The 24,281-nt window shown below is 43.8% G+C and overlaps 1 protein-coding gene across 1 annotated transcript; it reads right to left on the bottom strand.

Annotated features, from left to right (window-relative positions):
• LOC122433528 (THO complex subunit 4-like) lies at positions 1–24,262 on the bottom strand. The gene is made up of 2 exons (XM_043456565.1): positions 24,257–24,262; positions 1–1,023 (listed from the first exon to the last, which is right to left on the bottom strand). Exons 1-2 carry the CDS (start codon positions 24,260–24,262, stop codon positions 292–294), a joined length of 738 nt encoding a protein of 245 aa, XP_043312500.1. The 3' UTR covers positions 1–291.
• Positions 24,263–24,281: the final 19 nt, after the last annotated feature.

Genomic DNA, 24,281 nt, shown 5'->3' with positions numbered 1-24,281 from the left:
ACACACATTTCTATTTTATTATGGCAAAGGTGAAAATGCCACCTTCTCCACAACAACAACCAGTAAAATTTATCCCAAAAATAACTCAGTACAAAACAGGTCTGTTTCAGAATTTTTAAAAAAAAAAAAAAAGGGAAAAAGAAACCTTTACATGAATTTTAAATCCTATTTTAAAACATAAAAGAAACAAATCCATCATTGGCCACACAGCCCCAGTCTGTCACCCCCTCCCGCCAGGGAGCACGGACGAGACTTCTGGGTCCTGGTCCATGCACGGATTTGCCGGTCTGTTTAACTGGTGTCCATTCTTGCATTATAAGCATCCAGCTGGGCATCTAATTCTTCTGCGGAAAGCTGCTGCTTTGAACTCCTGCCGGTGCCTCTGCCTCTGCCCCGGCTGCCTCCACGGGTGCCTCTCCGGGTGCCGCCGCCGCCACCGAAACCTCCTGAACCACGGTTTCTAGTCATCCCACCTCTGTTTACACTCTGTGCAGGTCTCCGCTGCGTGTCAATCTGTGAGGTGACGAGCTGAATGTTCATGGGGCGGCCATCCAAAGGGACGCCGTTGTACTGTTTCATAGCTTTTAGTGCATCTGCCTTCCGCTCAAAGTGCACGTCAGCTGTTCCTAAACTGCGGCCAGATCGGTCGTAGTGCACAGCCGCCTTCTTCAGAGTTCCAAATTCAGCAAAGAGCTCCTGAATATCAGCGTCGGACACTCCAAAATCCAGATTTGACACCAGCAGTTTCCCACCAGTCTCCACGCCGGCACCACCCCCAAAACCGCTATCGAAAAGGTCATGCTGCCATTTGTCAGGAAGTTGTTTCGGCCTGCTGTAGGGCGCCGGCCGGTTCCTGCCGCCGCCGCCCGCCGCGCCGCGGGCGATAGCCGGCCGATTCCGAATGGGTCCGCCGCCTCGGTTCACTCGCGCGGCGGCCAGGGCCCCGCCGCCGCGGCCACCCTGGGAGCCGGCCCGGCCGCGGCCCCTGCCCCCGCCGCGGCCGCCTCGCTGGCTCCGGTTCAGCTTAATTGAAAGTTTTTTTTTTTAAAGTTATAATTCTATAAAGTAAATTCCTGGGTGTGGACTTCTGGATCAAAGAATGTATATATTTTCAGATCTTCCAGCGGACATTCCCTAACGCCTCTTGAAGCAGGAGCACTGCCTTCATTCCCGCCCACTTTGTAAGAGAGAGAGACACTGCAGTAGTTAGTGTTCAGAAACACGTTTTAAGCCTTTCTCCCTCATAAGTTATAATTATGTCCTGTTTCTTTGGGGTTTCAATTGCCTTTGTCAGATTAGCCCGGCTGGTGGGTGCTAATCCTCACGGCTCTTACTAAACTCTATTAATGTCACTAAGCTAATAACAGCAGCAGTGCGTTAGACTCAGCAAGCTTGCGTCTCACTTCCAGCCAAGCGATTAGAGTCTGTTTATAATTGCTTGGTGGAAAGACTGGCTGATTTCCAATTAACAAACCAGACAAATAGTGTTCATTTGCAATGTTTGTTTGTGTATAATAAACCGAGTGTTTCCATAATTCACTTTCTAATTAAACATAAAATCAGAGAATGATAATTTGACTGATATTTTCTGATACTTCTTGGATAAATATTTGCACCCTTGTTATTGAATATTTGTTTCTGAAGATACATTTGGTTTTTGTTTCCACTTGCCCATGGCTTTTCAGTGTTAGATGTAGGAAGGACACGAAAGACTTGTGCAGATCTGCTCAATGATATTCAAATGAAAATGGCTTTGTCTTTGTCAGAGTGAACCAGCTCTCACTTGTTTTATGTCTACCTGACATTTATGCTCTTCTCTTACATGACCTGTCATGAAGGGGTGGTCCGTTTCTAAGAAGACAGCATAAAAAATAGGAGGTTACAGTCAATTAAAATTCTGGTTGAGGACTTCCCTGGTGGTCCAGTAGTTAAGAATCTGCCTGCCAATGCAGGGGATACCGATTCAGTCTCTGGTCCTGGAAGATTCCATGTGCTTCAGGGCAACTAGGCCCATGCACCACAACTAGTGAGCCTACACGCCCTAGAGCCTGTGCTCTACAAGAGAAGCCTTCACAATGAGAAGCCCGTGCCCTGCAAGTATAGAAAGCAATTGTGCACAGCAATGAAGATCCCAGGCAACCAAGAATAAATAAACAAACAAAACCTTAGACACAAACAAAAAGATTCTGGTTAAATCCTGAGGTTGAACCCAAACTTCAGTGTGTGCCTAATATTTATTTATTTGTTTATTATGTAACATGTTCTATGGCACTAATATATATATTTCAAAGCACACACACACAAAATTTAAATTAAACCTTAAGATAGAAAAGAAATAATGGCCTAAAGCCCTAGACTCAGAGAAATTTGGTTCTACTATGTACCAGCCTAGGTAAGTAATCAAATCTCTGTGTGTCTCAGGTTCATCTATAAAGAGGCACCATGATAATCATAATCATAGCCTCCCTTTAAATGATAAAACAATTGTAAAAATGTCTAGCATGCACCAGAAATGTAAAACTCTTCCCTTCGTAAATGTTAGGTATTATTATTGTTGTTCAGTGGCTAAGTCATATCAGACTCTTTGCGACCCCATGGACTTCAGCATGTCAGGCTCTCCTGTCCTTCACTGTCTCCTGGAGTTTACTCAAACTCCTGCCCATGTCATCCTCTGTCACCCCTTTCTCCTGCCTTCAATCTTTCCCCGCATCAGGGTTTTTCCAGTGAGTCTGCTCTTCACATCAGGTGGCCAAAGTATTGGATCTTCAGCTTCAGCATCAGTCCTTCCAATGAATATTCAGGACTGATTTCCTTTAGGATTGACTGGTTTGATCTCCTTGCATTCCAAGGGACTCTCAAGAGTCTTCTCCAGCACCAAAATTTGAAGGGATCAATTCTTTGGCACTCAGCTTTCTTTATGGTCCAACTCTCACATCCGTACATGACTACTGGAAAAATCATAGCTCTGACTATACAGACCTTTGTCAGCAAAATGATGTCTCTGCTTTTTAATATGGTCTCTAGGTTTGTTATAGCTTTTCTTCCAAGGAGAAAGCATCTTTTAATTTCATGTCTACAGTCACTGTCCACAATGATTTTGGAGGCCAAGAATGTGAAGTCTGACACTAGTTCCATTTTTCCCCCAGCTATTTGCCATGAAGTGATGGGACTAGATACCATTATTAGCATCATTGTTATAATGCCTTCCAGATCTTCTTGCAGAAATTTGCAGTAGAACATTTGAGAAGAAAGTGGTATAACAAGAGCTGTACTTCTGGTGATAAAATGTTTTTCAGGCCTGCTAATGCTATTTTGGGTGCTAGCTTCCCTGGGTTGGGAAGATCCACTGGAGAAGGGATAGGCTGTCCACTCCAGTATTCTTGGGCTTCCCTTGTGGCTCAGCTGGTAAAGAATCCGCCTGCAATGCGGGAGACCTGGGTTCAATCCCTGGGTTGGGAAGATCCCCTGGAGAAGGGAAAGGCTACCCACTCCAATATTCTGGTGAATTCCACGGACTATATAGTCTATGGGGTCATAAAGAGTCGGACATGACTGAGTGACTTTCACTTTCCCTGGGCCAGAGACATTTGAACTTGTTTTGAACATAATCAGGGCTCTTAATTCCTGTGAGGGATGTGCCTTATCAACTCATAGTCTTTATGTGGGTTAAGCAGAATAGTTGAGCCATTATTGGCACTGAGTTTAAACTCTGGTGCATTCATAGAGTAGGTGCTCAATAAATGCCTGTTGACTGTAGTCCAAGGGCTTAGTCGAAGGTGTTTTGGGGCACACCATCACCATTACCTCTCTCTTCCTCCATGTTTTGAGTGACTTCCTTCTTCTTTGAAAGTACCTGCAATGTGCTTTCTGAAGATGGTTGTGTTTGTACTAGTTTATTCCACTCACTTGCCACGGATGGCTGGACTGAGGTGGCTACCCGCTTCAGAAACTGCCATTCTGGGACTGAACGCTCAGCTTCTCTGTACGCCGAATTGAATCTCAGAGCCAGAGTTTTGGGTAAAATAGAAAAGGATAGCTTTATTACTTTGCCAGGCAATGGGGGCTACAGTGGGCTAATGCCCTCAAAACCACGAGTCCCAACTTGGAAAAGATAGAAGTTCTGTAGTAATTGTTCAAAAAGGGTGTGATCGGCTTGTGGACATTCTTCTGATGGATCAGTGGTGAGGTAAGTAGGAGTCAGCATCATCAAACTTCAGGTCGAACTGGTCTGAGGTCTCTGTGCTTGTGGGCAGCATACCATAGTTAACTTCTCCACCTGGAGGGGGTTCCGGTATCTGTAAAGATATTGTCGTGTGCATCCTTCGATGGGGATACAAGGCCTTGCCCTGAGGCTGCCTTTGACTGTTTCTCATTGGTCTCTCATCCCCTCCCATCACTAATTAACAGCTACTTAAAACTGCCCATTGGAACTCAGGGAAGGCTATAGAGGTTGAATGAAGGTTGCTTCCTGTAATCAAAGAAATGGACACAGAGAGGCCTTGTGCCCAGGAGCCCCACAGGGCCCTGCATGCTATCAATGTTTCTAAGGAAGACTCCTTCCTTGCCTCTGCTAGCTCCTGGGAATAGCCGGCAACTCTTGGCCTTACTTGGCTTATAGAAGCATCATTTCAATCCCTGCCTCTGTCTTCACATGGCTTACTCCATGTGTGACTGTCCAAATTTCCCTCTTTAAAAAATTTTTTTTTAATTAATTAATTTACTTTTTGGCTGCACTGGGTCTTCATTGCTGCATGCATGGGCTTTCTCTAGTTGTGGTGAGTAGGGGCTATTCTCTAGTTTCGGTGCATGGTCTTCTCACTGCAGTGGCTTCTCTTGTTGTGGAACACAGGGTCTCTAGAACATGGACTCAGCAGTTGTGGTGCAGACTTAGTTGCCCCTCGGCATGTGGAATCTTCCTGGACCAAGGGTGAAACCCTGCATTGGCAGGCAGATATGTCACCACCAGACCACCATGGAAGTTCTCCTCTTCTTATAAGGACAGCAGTCCTGGATTCGGGGCACCCTAATGACCTTATGTTAACCTGGTTACCTTATGTAACCTGGTTACATCAGTAAAGATCCCGGTTCCAGGTAAGGTTCCATCACAGACACTGAGGGTTAGAGCTTCAAAGTACCTTATTCTAGGGTGACACAATTCAACCCATCATGAGGGGGGCACACGCTGCTCTTCTGGGTTGACAGCATAGACCAGGGAAGGAGGACTCCAAGAGCAGAGTGAGGACAGGACAGGACAGGACCTCTGTCCTTAGGTGGGAAGGTCCTAGGTGTGTCTGAACAAAAGCCAAGAGGACAGTGTGGCTGGAACAGAGTTCAAGAAGAAACTGAGGCCAAAAAAGTTGAGGGGTCAGGGATCCAGGTAGTGGGTGCAGACCCTTCCCCTTATACCCCTTCCCCTTCTTGCCACAGGGCAGTGCTGGCCCATGACGACCAAAGTGACCACATTTTTAACAGAGACTAGAAATCTAGATTTTTAAAATGTGAAACCTCTTAATTTTTGAGCATTAATAACAAAATTTGTTTGATGCTATCAGTTTGCAGGATGGCATTGGAGGAGGGGAGGGAGTCCAGAAAGGCATCATGGAGAAAGTTCGAGATAGTGAATAGGAATAAAAAAAAAAAAGGACCCAGTTACCAGAATCCAGAGAAAGGAGCTGTAGATGTGGGACAGGGCTTCCTGGCAAGAGTTGTGGCCTGTAGTGGAGAAATGCAACCAACATGATGTATCTTGGCAGGGAGGGAGCAGAGGATATTAATACCTCAGCCTCTTTCCTCCTGTGTCCTATTCTTCTGCAAGTGTCTTCAATTGGCTGAACCCAGCTATGAGCTAGAGGGCAGGGATTAACTACCATTGATGTGGTCCATACTACTTAGCCTCCTGGGGCAGAAAGCAGGGTAGAGGAGGTAGAAGGTGGGTCTGGATGAGTACATGGAAACCATTCAGCACAGGATGCAACTCCATGTGTCCTTGGCAACAAGGTAGAACTTTGCAACAGTCCAAAAGATAGAATGGGCCACCTGATGGATGAGAATGGTGTTACGGACAACCTAGTGGGATCAGACATCAGCTGAGAGATCGGGCTACATGGCAAAGTCTTTATCAAGGACTTTAAGAGATTAAATGATTCTGTGACAGCTATTATCACCAGCTGTCCTCCCCCTTTATCCTTAGATGGGACAACAATAGTAATAACAACAACAATAGTGATAACAATAACTGCTAACATGTAATTAACATGTACTGGACACATGGTGTTAGAGGTACTGTGCTAAGCCATTTGCTTGCATCACCATGTTTATGCCTCACAATAACCCTATTAGGTAGCTACTTTTACTGATTCCATTTTACGGATGAGTCAACTGTAAACTATGCCAAAGCCTTCGACTGTGTGGATCACAATAAACTGGAAAATTCTGAAAGAGATGGGAATACTAGACCACCTGACCTGCCTCTTGAGAAACCTGTATGCAGGTCAGGAAGCAACAGTTAGAACTGGACATGGAACAACAGACTGGTTCCAAATAGGAAAAGGAGTACGTCAAGGCTGTATATTGTCACCCTGCTATTTAACTTATATATATGCAGAGTACATCATGAGAAACGCTGGGCTGGAAGAAGCACAAGCTGGAATCAAGATTGCTGGGAGAAATATCAATAACCTCAGATATGCAGATGACACCACCCTCATGGCAGAAAGTGAAGAGGAACCAAAAAGGCTCTTGATGAAAGTGAAAGAGGAGAGTGAAAAAGTTGGTATAAAGCTTAACATTCAGAAAACTAAGATCATGGCATCTGGTCCCATCACCTCATGGGAAATAGATGGGGAGACAGTGGAAACAGTGTCAGACTTTATTTTTTGGGGCTCCAAAATCTCTGCAGATGGTGACTGCAGCCATGAAATTAAAAGACGCTTACTCCTTGGAAGGAAAGTTATGACCAACCTAGATAGCATATTAAAAAGCAGAGACATTACTTTGCCAACAAAGGTCCGTCTGGTCAAGGCTGCGGTTTTTCCAGTGGTCATGTATGGATGTGAGAGTTGGACTGTGAAGAAAGCTGAGCGCTGAAAAATTGATACTTTTGAACTGTGGTGTTGGAGAAGACTCTTGAGAGTCCCTTGGACTGCAAAGAGATCAAACCAGTTGATCCTAAAGGAAATCAACGCTGAATATCCATTGGAAGGACTGTTGCTGAAGTTGAAGCTCCAATACTTTGGCCACCTGATGCGAAGAGCTGACGCATTAGAAAAGACCCTGATGCCGGTAAAGATTGAAGGCAAAAGAAGGGGGTGGCAGAGGATAAGATAATTAGATAGTATCATTGACTCAATGGACATGAATCTGAGCAAACTCCAGGTGATAGTGGAGGATGAGGAGCCTGGCAGGAGTTCTGCAGTCCCTGTCTGTGGGGTTATAGAGTCAGACATGACTTAGCGACTGAACAACAGCAACAAACTGAAGCTTAGAAAGAAGATCAGTAACTTGCTGGAGGTAACACAACTGTAACTGTCAGAGCTGAGACTTGAACCCAGGTTTCTGCAATGGATAGATGTAGCCTGAAAGCCAGGAAAATAGTAGTGGTCTTGTAGTGAGAATGAGGAGGATGTTTGGAGTTCCTCTGGGAAGAATGAACCTCCCAGGCGTAGGCATCTCTAAGAGTGGGACCCAGAGTTTGTTGTAGTCTCTCTCCAGTGTCTGGAGGCAGGGGCTTTACTGGCTTCTAGAGCAGCTGAGGTCACCAGTTTCAGTTCTTCCTGACAGTTCACTAGGGCTCCGTCAGCTTTTCAGTCTCTGGCTGAGTCATCCATCAGCTAAGCACATAAACAGAGCTCCCTCCCCAGCTGGGAAAAAGGAGAGCTATAAATAATAAAGTTGGGGTTCCGCCTGGAACCAGGTTCTCAAGGGAGAGGACACTGGTGGCAGCCAGAGTCTGTCAGTCTTCCTGTTTGCTGACTTCCAGGCCTGGTTTCTGCTGATCCATGTGTCTTGGCAAACTGAATGGGAATGATGCCCTCCAGAGGCCTCTAACATAGATCAGCAGACTCTGTGCCTGTGACCCAGGGCAGAATTGAGGGTCCTGTTTTTCAGAGAGGAAGATAATAGTTTCAGGGCCGCATGGCTCACTGTGGGGAAGTGTACTTTACAGTTGGCTTGTGCTAAGTCATGTCTGACTCTCTGATCCCTTGGACTGTAGCCCGCCAGGGTCCTCTGTCCATGAAATTATTTTAGGTAAGAATACTGTAGTGGGTTGCCATTCCCTCTTCCAGGGGATCTTCTCTACCTAGGGACTGAACCCACATCTCCTGTGTCTCCTGCATTGACAGGCAGATTCTTTACCACTAAGCCACCTTGGAATCCCATACTTTATAGTATGCAACTATAAAATGGGATCATCATCGAATCCACTGCCTGAGGCTGTAATGAAAACTAGAGGGTACCACGTAAGAAGTATGTGTAAATGGTGCTTGATACTAGTAGTCAGTTACCTAGTAAGTTTTGAATGAAAGTGCCTCATGATATAATTCTAGAAGGAGCACTTCTCTGTTAATTTTGCCCCACTGTGTGTAACATTCTTGATTGAATTACATTAAATGCTTTCTGTACATGAATTGTGATAATCATATGATTTATTCCTTTTAGACTACCAATGTGATAAATTACAATGATAGATTTTCTTATGTTGAGCCATCCTTGCATTCTTGAAATATACCCTACTTAAGAAATACTATTTTCTGAATATACTGTTGGATCTTGTTGGCTAATTTTCTGTGTAGAACTTTCTTTCCCTTTTCCAGCTTTATTGCGTGTAATTGACAATTAGAAATCTGTATACTTAAGGTATACAACTTGATAATTTGATAAACATTCACATCGTAAAATAATCACTGCAATCAAACTAATTGATAGGTGAATCACCTCACATATTTACCATCTTCTTCTGACTTTTTTTTTAATGTGGTGAATACACTTAAGATACACCCTGTTAGCAAACTTGAAGTGTGCGGCATAGTAAGTAAATGTTGTACATTAGATCTCCAGAACTTATTCACTTTGCATAACTGAAACTTCGTACCTCTTGACCAACATCTTATTTCTCCCTCCCCATAGTCCTTGCCAGTCACCATTCTACTCTTTGCTTCTATGACTTTTTATTTTTTATTTTGACTTTCACTTTTTAAATGTTTATTTATCTTCTTATTTATTTACTTACTTTTGACTATGCTGGGTCTTTGTTGCTGCATGCAGGCTTTGCGGTGAGTGGGGGCTACCCTTTGTTGCCCTGCATGGGCTGTGGGTACACAGGCTTCAGCAGTTGCTACACACGGGCTTTAGGAGTTATGGTGCACGGGCTTAGTTGTGCCATGGCATGTGGGATCTTCCCAGACCAGGGATTGAACCTGTGTCCCTTGCGTTGGCAGGCAGATTCTTAACCACTGGGCCATCAGGGAAGCCTGAGTTTGACTATTTTAGATCTGCAAGTGAGATAATGTAGCATTTGCCTTTCTGCATCTGCCTACTTCCTTTAGCCTAATGTCCTTCAGGTTTATCACATCATTGCAACTAGCAGAATTTCCTCCTTTGTAAAGGCTGAATAATAGTCCATTATTTAGATATATACCACATTTTCTGAATCAAGAAGTAGAAAGCCTTAACAGACCAATAAAAAGATTGATTCAGGAATTCAGTTAAAAACTTCACAACAAAGAAAAGCCCAGACTGCAGGAGTGAACACTACCAAACATTCGAAGAAGAATGACTATTGATCCTTCTTAAATTCTTCAAAAAAAAAAAAAGAAGAGACAATACCTCCAAACACATTTTGTGAAGCTAGAATCACCCTGAGACCCAAACCAAAAAAACTACCAGAAAAGTACAGACCAATATTCCTGAAGAATACTGGTGTAAAAATCCTCCATAGGATATTAGCAAACTAAATTCAACAGTGCATTAAAAGGATCATATGCTATGACCAAGTGAAATTTGTCCCTTGGTTGCAAGAATGTTTCAATACCATGTAGGATTTTGGCATCCACATTCATAAATAAAATGGGCCTATAATTTTCTTATATTGATCTTCTCTGGTTTTAGAATCAAGATTATACCAGTCTTGAGCTTCCCTGGTGGTCCAGTGGTTAAGAATCCACCTCCCATTGCAGAGGACACAGGTTCAATCCGTGGTCTGGGAAGATCTCACATACCGTGAGGTAACTAAGCCCGTGTGCCACAACTATGGAACCCACATGCGGCAGCTACTGAAGCCTGCAGGCCTAGAGCCCGTGCTCCACAAGAGACGCCTCCGCAGTAAGAAGCTGGTACACAACAACTAGAGAGTAGCCCTCCCTCACCGCGGCCAGACAAAGCTCACGCACAGCAACAAAGACCCATCACAGCCAAAAAAGGGAGAAGATTATGCCAGTCTCATGTTATCTGGGCAGCTTTCTCTCTCTCCCTGTCTCAGATAGTTTCTTGAAAGTATCTATTTATAAAGTCATCTGGACATGAAATTTTGGGAAGATGGAAGCCTTTGGTGATTTTTCATTTTCTTTAACACTCATCAGTTTATTTTAGCTTTCTATTCCTTTTTCATTCCTGTTCCTAGGAATTCATCTATCTCTCAAGCCATTTGATTGTAATGGCTGAATAGGAGATCATCTAGTCTAGGTATGTGCGTGTTTAGGGGCTTCCCAGGTGGCACTAGTGGTAAAGAACACGCCTGCCAATGCAGCAGATGCAAGAGCCATGGGTTCGATTCCTGGGTTGGGAACATCCCCTGGAGGAGTGCATGATGACCCACTCCAGCATTCTTGCATCAAGATTCCCATGGACAGAGGAGCCTGGCAGGCTACAGTCCATAGAGTCAGAAAAATCAGACATGACTGAAGTGATTTAGCATGCACACACACACACACGGGTGGTAGCTCATAGACCAGCTGGGGACCTGCCTACTACAAGAGGGCTAGATGACATATGAAATTGTCTTAGAAGCACCTACCATCTCACACCTCAGGGTGTGTGGAAACTCACAGTCCTCTTATCTTCTATTTCTTTCCAGGAAGTTTACATTTTCCTGGCGTTCCCTGCCTCTTGGGATTCTGGTTTGTCTATGTGCCATCTCTTTCCCACACCATGTCGCACCTGATGTGAATTCAACTTCTTCAGTTTCCACAACAGCCAATAAAGCAGAGATTTTAGGGGAAATTATGGAGAGTGGTCCTGCCATATAGTGCATAGCTTTCTACCATCTTACTGACTTATCATCTCCTCTCCTCTTCCTGTCTCTGCCCCCCATCCTCTCCTTCTAAGATTCACCCCCAGCATCTTCTCTTTTTCTTTTTTTAAGTAGCTTCTGCTTCTTCCAAAGCCTTAGTACCCTAAGGCCTGAGAAAGAAGTGGAGACTCACTTTCTTACCCATGCACTTATTTAGTCACCTTTACCAGTAAAAGGAATTAAGTGAAGAGGAATTAAAGAGCCTCTTGATGAAGCTGAAAGAGGAGAGTGAAAAAACTGACTTGAAACTCAACATTCAAAAGATGAAGATCATGGCATCTCATCCCATCACTTCATGGCAAATAGATGGGAAAACAATGGAAACAGTGACAGACTTTATCTTCTTGGGCTCCAAAATCACTGTGGATGATGACTGTAGCCATGAAATTAAAAGACACTTGCTTCTTGGAAGAAAAGCAATGGCAAACTTATACAGCATATTAAAAAACAAAGACATTACTTTGCCTACAAAGGTCCGTATAGTCAAAGCTATGGTTTTTCCAGTAGTCATGTATGGATGTGGGAGTGGACAATAAAAAAGGCTGAGCGTTGAAGAATTGATACTTTTGAACTGTGGTGTTGGAGAAGGCTCTTGAGTGTCCCTTGGACAGGAAGGAGATCAAACCAGTACATCCTAAAAGAAATCTGTCTGAATATTCATTGGAAGGACTGATGCTCCAGTACTTTGGCCACCTGATGCGAAGAGCTGACTCATTGGACAAGACCCTGATGCTAGGAAAGACTGAAGGCAGGAGAAGGGGACAACAGAGGATGAAATGGTTGGATGGCAGAATTTGAGCAAACTCCAGAAATTGGTGAGGGACAGAGAAGCCTGGCATGCTGCAGTCCATGGGGTCAGACACAATGGAGCAATTGAACAACAACAACCAATAAGACTGTTCTCTTTCCCTAGAAGGGATTCTTATTTTGCTGTTAAAGACATAATTTTCTCAATTTTTTGAATCTATCCAGCTTTGGGTATTAATTATCCAATGTCTAGCCAACATTGGGCTATTGGGACTTCGTTAAGAAGAGAAAAGGATAAATAGAGAATGACTGAAGCCTATACTCTGGAATGAAAACTCTACTTTAATAACTTAAATAGAAAGGCACACAATGGATTAAATGTTCTATACAATGGGTTTCATTCTGATACTAATTTATTGTACTTTCTCATGAAGAAACTTTACACTCTTAGCTTGGGCTAAAATAATATTTTGGTTGTGGTTCAGTTGAGTGTTCTTTTCTCCCCACTATTCTCTGTACCTTCCTTTTAAAAAAATTTTACTTATGAATACATTTAAAAATTATTTATTTATTTGGCTGTGCCAGGTATTAGTTATAGCATGAGGGGTCTATCTTTGTTGCAGCATGCAGGATCTCATTAGTTGCGGCATTCGAACTCTTAGTTGTAGCATGTGGGATGTAGTTCTCTGACCAGGGATTGAACCCAGGCCCCCTGCATTGGGAGCGTGAAGTCTTTTTTTCTGTGTGTGTGTGTAATAAAGTTTTATTAAAGTGTGGAGGAGATAGAGAAAGCTTCTGACATAGGCATCAGAAGGGGGCAAAAGAGTACCCCCTTTGCTAGTGTTAGCAATGGAGTTATATACTCTCCAGTGAATCCAAAGAATGTCTGGAGGTTGTAAAGACCTCACCAGACCTACTCCCATAATTTGCATTTTAAGATAACAGAGTTGGCCAGAAGGTTTAATCCAAAGATTGTCCTCAGGCAGGATACATCCTTGTAAAGACCAGACCTACTCCCATAATTTATGTTTTAAAATAACAGAATTAGCCAGAGGGTTTAATCCAAAGACTGTCCTCAGGCAGGATACATTATTGTTATATAATCCTAAGGAATGTAGAGGAAAAAAAGTAAAAAAGTTTGTCCTTTCTTCCTCCTTGAATATCCCAGACCTCTCTCTCCTTGGGGACCCCTAGACTTCTTATCAACCTGCCTAGGAAATGACTCTCATTCCCCCCTTTTCTTTTAGGAGAATTATGTTGCCTAGGGAAAAGGGGCATCGTTCTCATTCCATAACTGCTTCCGAGCTGACAAGGGGCGTTGTCCCTAAATTGGTGAGGCAACATATTCTCCTAATCCTCATAGTGAGGATGTCTGATCCAGGGGCTCCAAGTAATAGTTGGAGGAGGATGTGGCACTCATAAGGAGCTCGGACAACTATTTGTAAATTAAAAGCTTTTAGACGGTTAGAAAACCCATTATACAGTTACAGATGTAAGGCAAAATAGTCATTAAACCAAGTTAAAATCAAAATGAAAAGTCACATTATGTCCATAGTTACATCAGTCCATCTTAGGGTTGTTAGATGTCATCAGTTTAAGAAGAGGCATCACATGCGATTGTTGAAGGTATTTGCAGACTTGGAGAAAGTCCTTTCCTTGAAGTGGAGATGTCCACCATGGGACGCCTTCCACTGATGAAGAGGGGAGTGCTCCGCAGACCCAGCAGTTAGACCGATTGTGGAATGCAGCATAGGAGTGAGCCCAGGACAGGAAGGCATTGTCTTGAGGATCAAATGGCAGACTCAGGATTTCTGGAGTCAGCAGAAGTAGGCTCACATAGGTTATCAGGCCCATCTTGTCCTGAAGGATCCCGGACGAGCCCCCAAGATGAAAGGTTGTTGCTGAACGATAAGTCGCGGGATTCTTGGCCTCCGGAGGAGACGAATTCAATCCGGGGCCAGAGACGAGGCTGGATCGCTCAGAGCTTTTGTGTAATAAAGTTTTATTAAAGTATAAAGGAGACAGAGAAAGCTTCTGACATATGCATCAGAAGGGGGCAAAAGAGTACCCCCGGAAGTGTGAAGTCTTAGCCACTGGACCACAGAGAAGTCCCTCTGTACCTTCCTTTGTTCTTATTCCTTGATGTCTCTTCTGGAGGCAGTTCCTTCCCTGTTTCAAGTCCTTTGTGTTCTTTGGATTGAATTCTTAGTCTTCACCTCAGCAAGCATGCAAAGCTCCCTCCAAATACCCCATCTTTGCCTCAGAATTGATAAGGGAATGTGCCCTTCTCTACTCTATTCAATAAACTGCAACTCAAGCTGGCTTAAACAATGGGAAGGATTTCTTGGCTTCTGTGATGGAAGAAGTCTGGAGGTTGGATGGACTTGGAGTACTGTTGCATCAGTGTTCTGAAGCTGTTCCTCTGAGTCACTTTGTCCTAGAATAATGGGAAGGTCCTGGACCTCTGTTTAGAATAAACAAGACTCCTGTTTCTTCACGTCTTGCTCTTAAGAGCGAGGAAATGTTTCATGAAAAGATGCCAAACAATAATCCTTATTACAGAAATGCAAATTAAAACCACAATGAGGTATTTTCCTGGCAGTCTAGCAGTTAAGACTCCAAGCTTCCACTGCTGGGGGCGTAGGTTTGATCCCTGGTCAGGGAACTAAAATTCTGAATGCCATGCAGTGGGACCAAAAACACCCCCCAAAAAACCCACAATGTGATACCACTTCATTTCTATCAGGGCAGCTATAATAAAAAAGACAGAATAACAAATGGTGAGGATTTGGGGAAATAGGAACCCTTATATGTTTAGGGGTTGTAAGAGTCAGACACAACTCAGTGACTAAACCACCACTGCTACCAAACATTTGTGGTAGGAATATAAAATAGGGTAGTCACTTCAGAAAACAGTTTTTGGCAGTTTATGAAAAATGTAAACCTAAATTTACCCTCTGATCCATCAGTTGCCAAAGTATTTTATAAGTGAAAGAAAAGAAAACATATGTCCCCGTAAAGACCTATACAAGAATGTTCACAGCAGCATTACTCATAATAGCCAGAAAGTCAGAACAAGTCAGATGTCCATCAACTGATGGACAAATAAACAAAATGTGGTATATCCTCATGATGAAATATTTTTTGGTGATAAAAAGGAGTGAAGTACTGATATCTACTACAGTGCAGGTGAATCTTGAAAACATGCTAAGTAAAAGAAATCAGTCACAAAAGACCATGCATTGTATGATTGTATCTGTATGAAATGTCCAGGAGAGGCAAATCCACAGAGACAGAGAGCAGATTAGTGTTTGCCTGGGGCTTGGAGTGGGACTAGAGTTGTCTATAAGTGAGCTTAAAGGCCCTTATTGAGGTGATGAAAATGTTCTAAAACTATGGTGGTGATGGTTGTGCAGTTAAGTAAATTTACTAAAAATCATTCAGTTGTGTGCCTGAAATGGTTCATAGTATGTTAGAAAAAAGAGAGAGAGAGACGAAAATAAAAGAGAGAGAGAATGTTTTCCCAAATGCCCCTAGCAAACCACTTCTTCGATTCATTGGCCCAGGCTGTGACTTAGGGAATGGGATGCACTGACTGGGCCTTGATTCTGGAAAGAGAAAGCCCATGCCTGGAGCTGGGACTGTGGTCAGCTCACCAGAAGCATGTGGGCTGTGGGGAGAGATCACCACCTAAACAAAAATCAGAGTATTGCAAGGAAGGTAGAAATGGAAGCTGAGTGGGCAGCCACTAAGGTGTCAACCACAACCAAGACTGACTCCTTAATAAGGTGGCCCTACCCCTGTATTCTCTGATCTGTTACCACATTTGGTCTCTGAGTTCTCTGCCTGGTATGGCAAAGGGAAGGAGAGGTTATGGGAAGAATCACTTCTTGAGAACATGGAACCTCAACTAGGGTGACCAACTGACCTGGTTTCCCTGGGATGGAGTGGTTTCCTGGGATGCAGGACTTAAGGTACCAACACTGGGGAAATCACAAGCAAACAGAGAGGCTGGTCACCTGATGACCTCACCAAATGCAATATTGAAGCGCTTCTAATGAACTGATGAATCTCGGCATCCATGGCTACATGCCACAGAAAGTCAATCATTGTGTGCCTCTGATGAACACACACCCAATACCACTTCTGAAGTGTTGGTGTTTTTTTTTTGGCACGAAATCTGAACCTAAATATAAAGAAATCTGTAGATATAATCAGTTAGTAGGAAATACAGAGGACCATGGATGATGTGAAATGACTGCACATAGGCACTATAGGACAAATGACAGATGACCTAAATTCTTCAATGAATAAATTGGAAGGGGAAAAAACAGGGATGGAGGGAGGATCTGTACGTGAAAAGACACTTAAGAAGCATATCAACTGATTGCCTTATGCAGATTTTATTTTTTTTTTAATATTTTATTTATTTACTTGGCTGCACTGGGTCTTAGTTGAGTCATGTGGTATCTTTAATCTTCATTGCGGCATGTGAACTCTCAGTTGTGGCGTGTAGGATATAGTTCCCTGGCCAGGGATTGTACCCAAGCCCACTGCATTGGGAGTTTGGAGTCTTAGCCACTGGACCACCAGAGAAGTCCCTATATCTTTTTTTTTCCTAAATATTTATTTATTTGGCTGCACTGGGTCTTAATTGCTACATGTGGGATCTTGGTTCCCTGACCAGGGGTCAAACCCAGGTTCCCTGCATGGGGAGCAATGAATCCTAGCCACTGGGCCACCAGGGAAGTCCCACCCAGATCTTATTTGGATCCTGATTTGAAGAAATTAAGAGAGTGTCTGTGTGTCATGGGATGTCTAACAGGATATTTGATGATATTAAGAAATTATTGGTATATAAAAATAGATAAATAACAAGGGTTTACTATAAAGCACAAAAAACTATATTCAACATCTTGCAATAATCTGTATTAGAGAAGAATTGGGGAAAATTTATATGTGTAACTGAATCATTTTGCCATACACCTGAAACTAACACAATATTGTAAATTAAATACACTTCAGTTTTTTAAATTATTGGTATAATACTGTATTGCAGTTAAACTTTCTCAAAAAAAGTCCTTACGTGTTAGATATACGTACTGAAATATTTGCAGTCAAAATGGTTTGATGTCCGGAGATTGCGTCAAAATAATCTGGGAGGAAGTGAGTGGGGGTCACACTAAAGACACGTTGGCCTGTAGTTGATAATTTTGGAAGCCATGTGATGGTATATGAGGGTTGTTATACTGTTCTCTTTACTTTTTGAAGGGTTGACATGTTCTTTATCAGAACAATTAAAAGCAGCAGCATGGTGTTCTTCTCTCGTCTATGTAACCCTCCCTGCTAGGGGGCTACTCTTAGTCACAAGTAGGTCAGGGTCTCACCAGAATTTAGCATTTCACAAAATTCTGTGAATTTTCCAACAAATTTGGGTGAAGGGCAAGGCCAGCTTTTCTGTATGCCAAATTAAAACAAAAGAAAGCCAGGAACTTCCCTGGTGGTCCAGTGGCCAGGACTCTGCAGTCCCCAGTGCAGGGGGCTAGGGTTCGATCCCAGTTCAGGGAACTAGATCCCACATGCCACAACTTAGACCCAGCGCACCCAAATAAGTAAATAGAGTGGGTAGCCATTCCCTTCTCCAGCAGATCTTCCCAACCCATGGATTGAACCAGGGTCTCCTACATTGCAGGCAGATTCTTTACCGTCTGAGCCATCAGGGAAGCCCAAATAAAAAATATTAGAAAAAAGAAAAGAAAACCAAACAATTAAAACTCCCATCTACTTTCAGCATCGTTTCATTAAAGGAAGAGCATACAGACACCAATAGCATAATTTCAGAAGAGTCCAGCCTTTCAGCTGGGCACAGTGAGCCTCATGGACAGACTTGTTCTGTGCCCGCCTTGTGTCCGTTCACCCTGAGACTGGCTGTATCAACACCCTGGGGACAGAAAGGGAGCCTGGAGGGCCGGCTGCTCTCACTTCTTTCCTGCTAATGAGGGAAGGACTTGGAGGCTGCTGTCATTACCATGTGTAGGGTTCTCAAACCTTCAGCCTCTCCAGGGGTTCAGGTGAGGGTCCCCCCCGCCAAACTGTGTCCCCTGGAACTCATGAACGCACTTCCCTTTCTATTGAATCCTAGTAGTGTGTCTGTGGGAGGAAAGGGAGTTATAAACTCAGGGAGGGCTTTTCTGCTTGATGAAATGCTTTGTACTTGAATGGAAAATAACAGCTGGACTCAAGGCAGCAAGGGCCCTCTGTGCTCTGCTGTGGTGAGGGCTCCTCTGAGACCTCAGGAGAGTGGAGCTGGCCTTGCTGTTTGCATCCATGGGCTGCCTGGCTGTGCCCCTGAAACCTAAGCTACCATCTCATACACTGTGACTTGCTCCTTTTTCCGTCTCTTCCTCATCTCTCTAGCATCTCACCTAACAAGGGATTTTGACTTTTTTCTGAAGGCAATAAATTTCAGGATCAGAGCCCCCTTTCCCTTGAAACTCAGGTGCATGGAAGACAGATATATTTTTGGGTGAGGAAATGTTTTAAAACTATATAGTGGTGATAATTGCAACACAATGTTATAAATGCATGACATGCCACTAATGGTAGATTATATGTTATGTGTTTATTCACCATTCATTCAGTTGTTCAGTCGTGTCTGAATCTTTTGCAACCCCATGGACTGCAGCCCTCCAGGTTCCTCTCTCCATGGAATATCCTGGACAAGAATATGAAAGTGGGTTGCCATTTCCTTCTCCATGTCTCCTGCATTGGTGGGCAAATTGTTTACCACCATGCCACCTGGAAAGCCCATGTTATATGTATTTTACTACAATTAAAATAAGAAACAAACAAAAAGAAACAGACTGTCCCTCCTGTTCTCTTTGGGGCAGAGTCTTAAAGGAGGTCCATTATTAGAATATCAGAAATGGAAGAGATCTTAGAGGACATTTGGTCCACCCTGTCATTTCATAGATTAAGGGTCCTGAGGTTCATCCTGGAGAAGTGATGGACCTCAGGACCCTCAAGACCACACAGCAATTTAGACAGAAGAATTTCACCCTCTACCATTGGCTCTTGGTCCTGATGAGGGAGAGGCACTGGTCTTGTATCTTTTCACAGTAATGATCTCTCGGACCGGGGCACCCTCAGCTTATATGCAGCCACCAGATATGTTTTGTTTGGCTGCATTGTGTTTAATATTCAAAATTAATTGCTAGCATTGAAAATCAGGCAAATTCTGAGATTTCCCCAGCAGTTCAGTGGTTAAGACAGGATTTCATATGCAGGGTGTGAGTTTGATCCCTGGTTGGGGAATTAAGGTCCCACATGCTGTGGTGTGTGCAGCCAAAAGAAAAAAAATTAAATAAAATCAAGTAAATTCACATAAAAGTCCAGATTTCCAGTATCTTCTAACAGAAATCTCTGGCAGCGTTGGGCCCATATTCCCACATGGTGGTGATGGGAGCTGATAAGGACTGTGTTCTTCTCAGGTCTCCATAGTCCCCACTGCTCCCCACTGTCTCCCACTTATCCTCAGGCCTCTGTTGTTTCTCTGATGTTCAGCCTGCTTTTGTCATCTCTCCTGCGTGCCTGCCTTGGGGAGGCAGGAAGATTGGCAGCCCTGCTTCAGCCTGGACTGGAGGACTGTGGGTCTCTGAACATTTTTCCTAGGTGCATTTCAGCTGCTGGATGGAGTACAGTTGGCCCTTTGTATCTGCAGTTTATCCGCATCTGTGGGTTCAACCAATCATGGATCAAAACTGTTGCAGGAAGGGGGACCCCTTCCAGGGCCTGTGAGCAAGCTCTTGTCTAACACTCAGAAGTGAATTGTCCAAGGAGACTCACATGCTGACAAGGCAAGAGACTTTATTGGGAAGGGGTGCCCAGGCGGAGAACAGGAGGGGAAGGGGCCTCAGGAGGACAGCTAGCTCTGCCACGTGGCTCAGGTTTTATGGTGATGGGATTAGTTTCCAGGTTGTCTTTAGCCAATCATTCCGACTCAGGGTCCTTCCTGGTGGTGCACGCCTTGTTCAGCCAAGATGAATGCCAGCAAGAAGGATTCTGGGAGGGGGTAGGACATGTGGCGTCTTCTTTTGACTTTCCTCAAACTCTCCTGGTTGGTGGTAGCTTATTAGTTCTGTGTTCCTTACCATGACTTCCTGTCGTAAAACAAATGGTTACTATGGTGCCTGGCCAGGGTGGGTGGTTTCAGTCAGTGTGCTTCCCCTAACAAAACTGTTTGGGGTGGGTCTCCCCTGGTGGTCCACACTTCCAGCGCAGGGGGTGTTGATTTCATCCCTGGTTGGGGAACTAAGCTCCCACATGCCTCTCTGTGTGGCCAAAAGCAAGACAAAACAAAAAACTATTTTGGGGGGAAAAAAAAGTCCAGATAGTTCCAAAAAACAAATACAAAACTTGAATTTGCCATGTGCTTTGGCAACCATTTACATAGCATTCATGTTGTATTAGGTTTTATAAGTAATCGAGAGATCATTTAAAGTATATGGGAGGATGTACATTGGTTACATGCAAATACTACACCATTTTACATAAGGACCTGAGCATCCATAGATTTTGGTATCTGAGGGGCAGTGCCCTTTGGTCCTGGAAGCAGTCCCCCTTGGATAACAAGGGATGACTATACACCTGGAGTTCCATTTATCTCATCCATTTCAGCTCCACCTGCACTGTGGTCCCAAGATATTGTGGACTAGCTTTGGCTGAAGAACTTGCTGCTTTGTGGTGCCTTGCCTTTAAGAAATGTCCCCATTTTTCAGATGGGGAAGCTATAAGAGAAACAAACAGGGATGTGTCCAAAGAAGAAAGTCACTTGAAGGCCTGGTACTGTGTTTGAATGGTTGCAGGCTTGGAGTGGTACCTCCACACGATGGAATATTATTCAGCCATAGAAAGGAATAAAGTTCTGATACATGCCACAGTATGGATGCACCTTGAAAACACAATGCTAACAAAAAGACACATTTCGTATGACTTGACTTATATGAGGTACTTAGAAGAGGCAAATTCATAGAGACAGAAAGTAGAACAGAGGCTACCAGGGACTGGGGGAAAGAGGGGATGAGGAGGTATTATTAAATGAGTATAGAGTTTCTGTTAGAGGTGGTGAACAATTTTGGAAAAAGAAAGTGACTATGGTTGTAGGACATGCTGAATATAATTAATGCCACAGAATGGTTCACTTAAAAGTGGTTAAAATGGTACATTTCATGTTATATACATTTTATCACAATAAACACAGTAAGGAAATAACAGAGAAAAATGTTATCATCTGCAAGAAGTTTCGTGTGGTATTGCTGCATCTTTCTCTAAATACAGAGACAGAGAATGTATTTCTCTAAATACAGAGAATGGTACTAAATACAGAGAAACAGGAATAAGCATTTTTTAAAGTTTTTTTTATCATCTAGGACACCACTGAGAAGTGAGTGGCCATTCCCTTCCTACTCTCGATGACAACAGCTCATTTCTCACACAGCAGTTCACCTGTGGCTCCCCTGTCCTTTGCACTCCCAGAATTTTGCATTCACAGCATTTAGTAAGTTGCAGTGTATCATCTTTCAGGGTGATGATCTGATTAATGTGTTTTCTCTCTTGGTTATAAGCATCACAGCATCATGAGGGCAGGAATCGTGCCTGGTTTTTGGTTCAGCATTATATCCCCAGCGCTTAGCCCAGGGCCTGGCATGTAGTTAGGATCTCAACAGATATTTCATGAATGAAAAGACTAGAAGTTCATAAAGAAGGTGTACGGAAGGTCCAAGTGTCACCAGGGGAGACACATATCCTGTAGCTGCCATGTTGCCTAGAGGGTACTTCCGCTATGACTCATGTGGCTTGGGGTTATTCTCCATTTTTGCTAGCCAGAGTCTCTTTCTACTGTTTGGAACCAAAAAACAAAACAAAACAAAAAAACACCTTCCATTATATAACCTCCCTGAGCCTGAGTTTCTTTACCTGTAAAATAGTTAATAGTAGCTTGCCACTGTTAGGACAGTTATGCTTAGTTATGTCTGACTGTTTGCAACCCCATGGACTGTAGCCCGCCAGGCTCCTCAATTCATGGGATTGTCCTGGAAAGAATACTGGAGTGGGTTGCCATTTCCTCCTCCAGGGGCTCTTCCCCCCCAAGGGATTGAACCCGTGTTTCCTGCATTGCAGGCAGATTCTTTACCACTGAGCCACCTAGGAAGTCCAGTAATGGAAGGTACTAGTAGTACCTTCCATGTATCCATTTTAATAAGGATTACATCAATGAACTCAGTGTTCACCAAGATGATGAGAGAAAAGGAGGAGAAAGACGGTGCCGGGTGTATTTCCTATCCTGCTGTAGCAAATTACCACATACTGAGTGGCTTAAAACAACCACGTTTATTCTCGTATAGCTCCGGAGATCGAAAGTCCGAACTGGTTCAGCAGGGCTGCCTTCCTTCTGGAGGTTCTAGGGAAGAATCCGTTGCCTTGTCTTTTCTAGGGTTGCCCTTTCTTTCTAAAGGTCACCCGCATTCCTTGGCCCGTGATCCCCCATCATTCCAACGTCTGTTCCTGTTGGGATCCCTCCTTCTTTGACTCTTACCCTCTTGTCTGTCTTGTATAAGGACCCTTATGACTGCACTGAGCCCATCTGGAGAGTCTATGATGATCTCTCCATCACAAGATGCTTAACTCAATCTGCAGACTCATTTTGCCAAGTGCCTTTTGTCATGTAAGGTATCACTTTGGAGGGCTCTTATGCAGCCTACCACTCCATGTGTCTGAAGTTTTTATTTGTAACTGTTTATGTGGTTATAAATATTCCAAGATTCCAAGAAAAATAAGTTATCTTCCCTGCCTTCAATGCTTACAATACTGTTGGGGAAACGAACCATTTACCAGTCCGTGAAGCCCCAGGCCGTGGTCAATGCTGCCCTGAGAGGTGAAGGTGATGTTTTGAGAATATGAAGATGAATGTAAGGATCCTTTGTTTCGCTGGGTATCTCCTCTGCTCAGACCTGCAGGGTGCAACCTCATAGGCTGTGCCTGCTCAGATTCTGGGGGCCACCTTCCCAGGAAAGACGATGGGAATGTTGTCTCCTGGAAGTATGTGACAGAGCATTCCTACCTTCTCCTCACAGGAAGTGGGAGCTTTGGGAAAGGCAAGGTGGAATCTCTTCACTACATCAGCAGACATCTTTGCTTTCTTTCTTTTTTTTCTTTGCTTTCTATTTTTGTAGATTCCTGTGGTCTGCATGTCTGTGTTTTCCCCAAATTCACTTGTTGAAATCCTAACCCTAAATGTGACAGCATCAGATGTAGGGTGTTTGGGAGGTGCTTAAGTCACGAGGGCAGAGCCCTTCTGAATGAGATTAGTGCTCTTATAAAAGAGCACCACAGTGGATAATAACCTGCCTGCCAATGCAGGGGACACAAGTTCAATCCCTGGTCTGGGAACATTCCATGTGCTGCAGAGCAACTAAGCCCGTGGGCCACAACTACTGAGCCCTCACACCCACAGTCCATGCTCCCCAGCAAGAGAAACCACCACAATGAGAAGCCCATGCTCTGCAATGGATAGTAGCCTCTGCTTGCCGCAACTAGAGAAAGCCCGTGTGCAGCAACAGACCCAGGGCAAACATAAATAAATAAAAATTTTTTAAATTAAAATTAAAAAAAAATAGAAGAGGTGCCAGAGAGCTCCTTTCTCCCCTTGGGCCTTGTGAGGACACAGCAGCAACTCTGCACCACTTACCTGCTCATGCTGGTCCCCTGATCTTGGGCTTCCAGCCTCTAGAACTGTGAGTACTGCATTTCTGCTGTTTAAAATGCACCCAGTCTGTGGTATTTTTGTTATAGCAGCCCTAACAGACTAAGACTCTGATGATTTGGTACATTTCATGTGTACCCTATGACCCTTAGCATTAATTTTGGCTTAGGGTCTGAGAGGTAAATTGATGGTTAAAAAGGGGTAAGTGGCAAGGGGGAAGGCATGTCCCCCTCCTCCAACTTCCCAGAGCCCTGGAGAAATTGTGTCAGTTAGAAATAGGACAGGATGGCCCAAAGAGCAAGAAATCGGCTGCTAGATCATCCACTGTGATAGAGTGTGCGTTATTCCTGTAAAACAGGAAACCATGCCCTTCTCTCATCAAGATAGTAAAGCACCACTGCCAACAGTAATAAAGACAGTCTGTGAGCAATTTAATTGGGGTACTTACAAGGGAGTCCTACCACCATGTGTCCGGATAGACTTTAC

The sequence above is a fragment of the Cervus canadensis genome, chromosome 32 (genome assembly GCF_019320065.1).
Source record: "Cervus canadensis isolate Bull #8, Minnesota chromosome 32, ASM1932006v1, whole genome shotgun sequence".
In the NCBI taxonomy this organism is placed as follows: Eukaryota; Metazoa; Chordata; class Mammalia; order Artiodactyla; family Cervidae; genus Cervus; species Cervus canadensis.
Note: the sequence above shows the minus strand (reverse complement) of the source record. Positions and strands in the feature narration are given on the sequence as shown.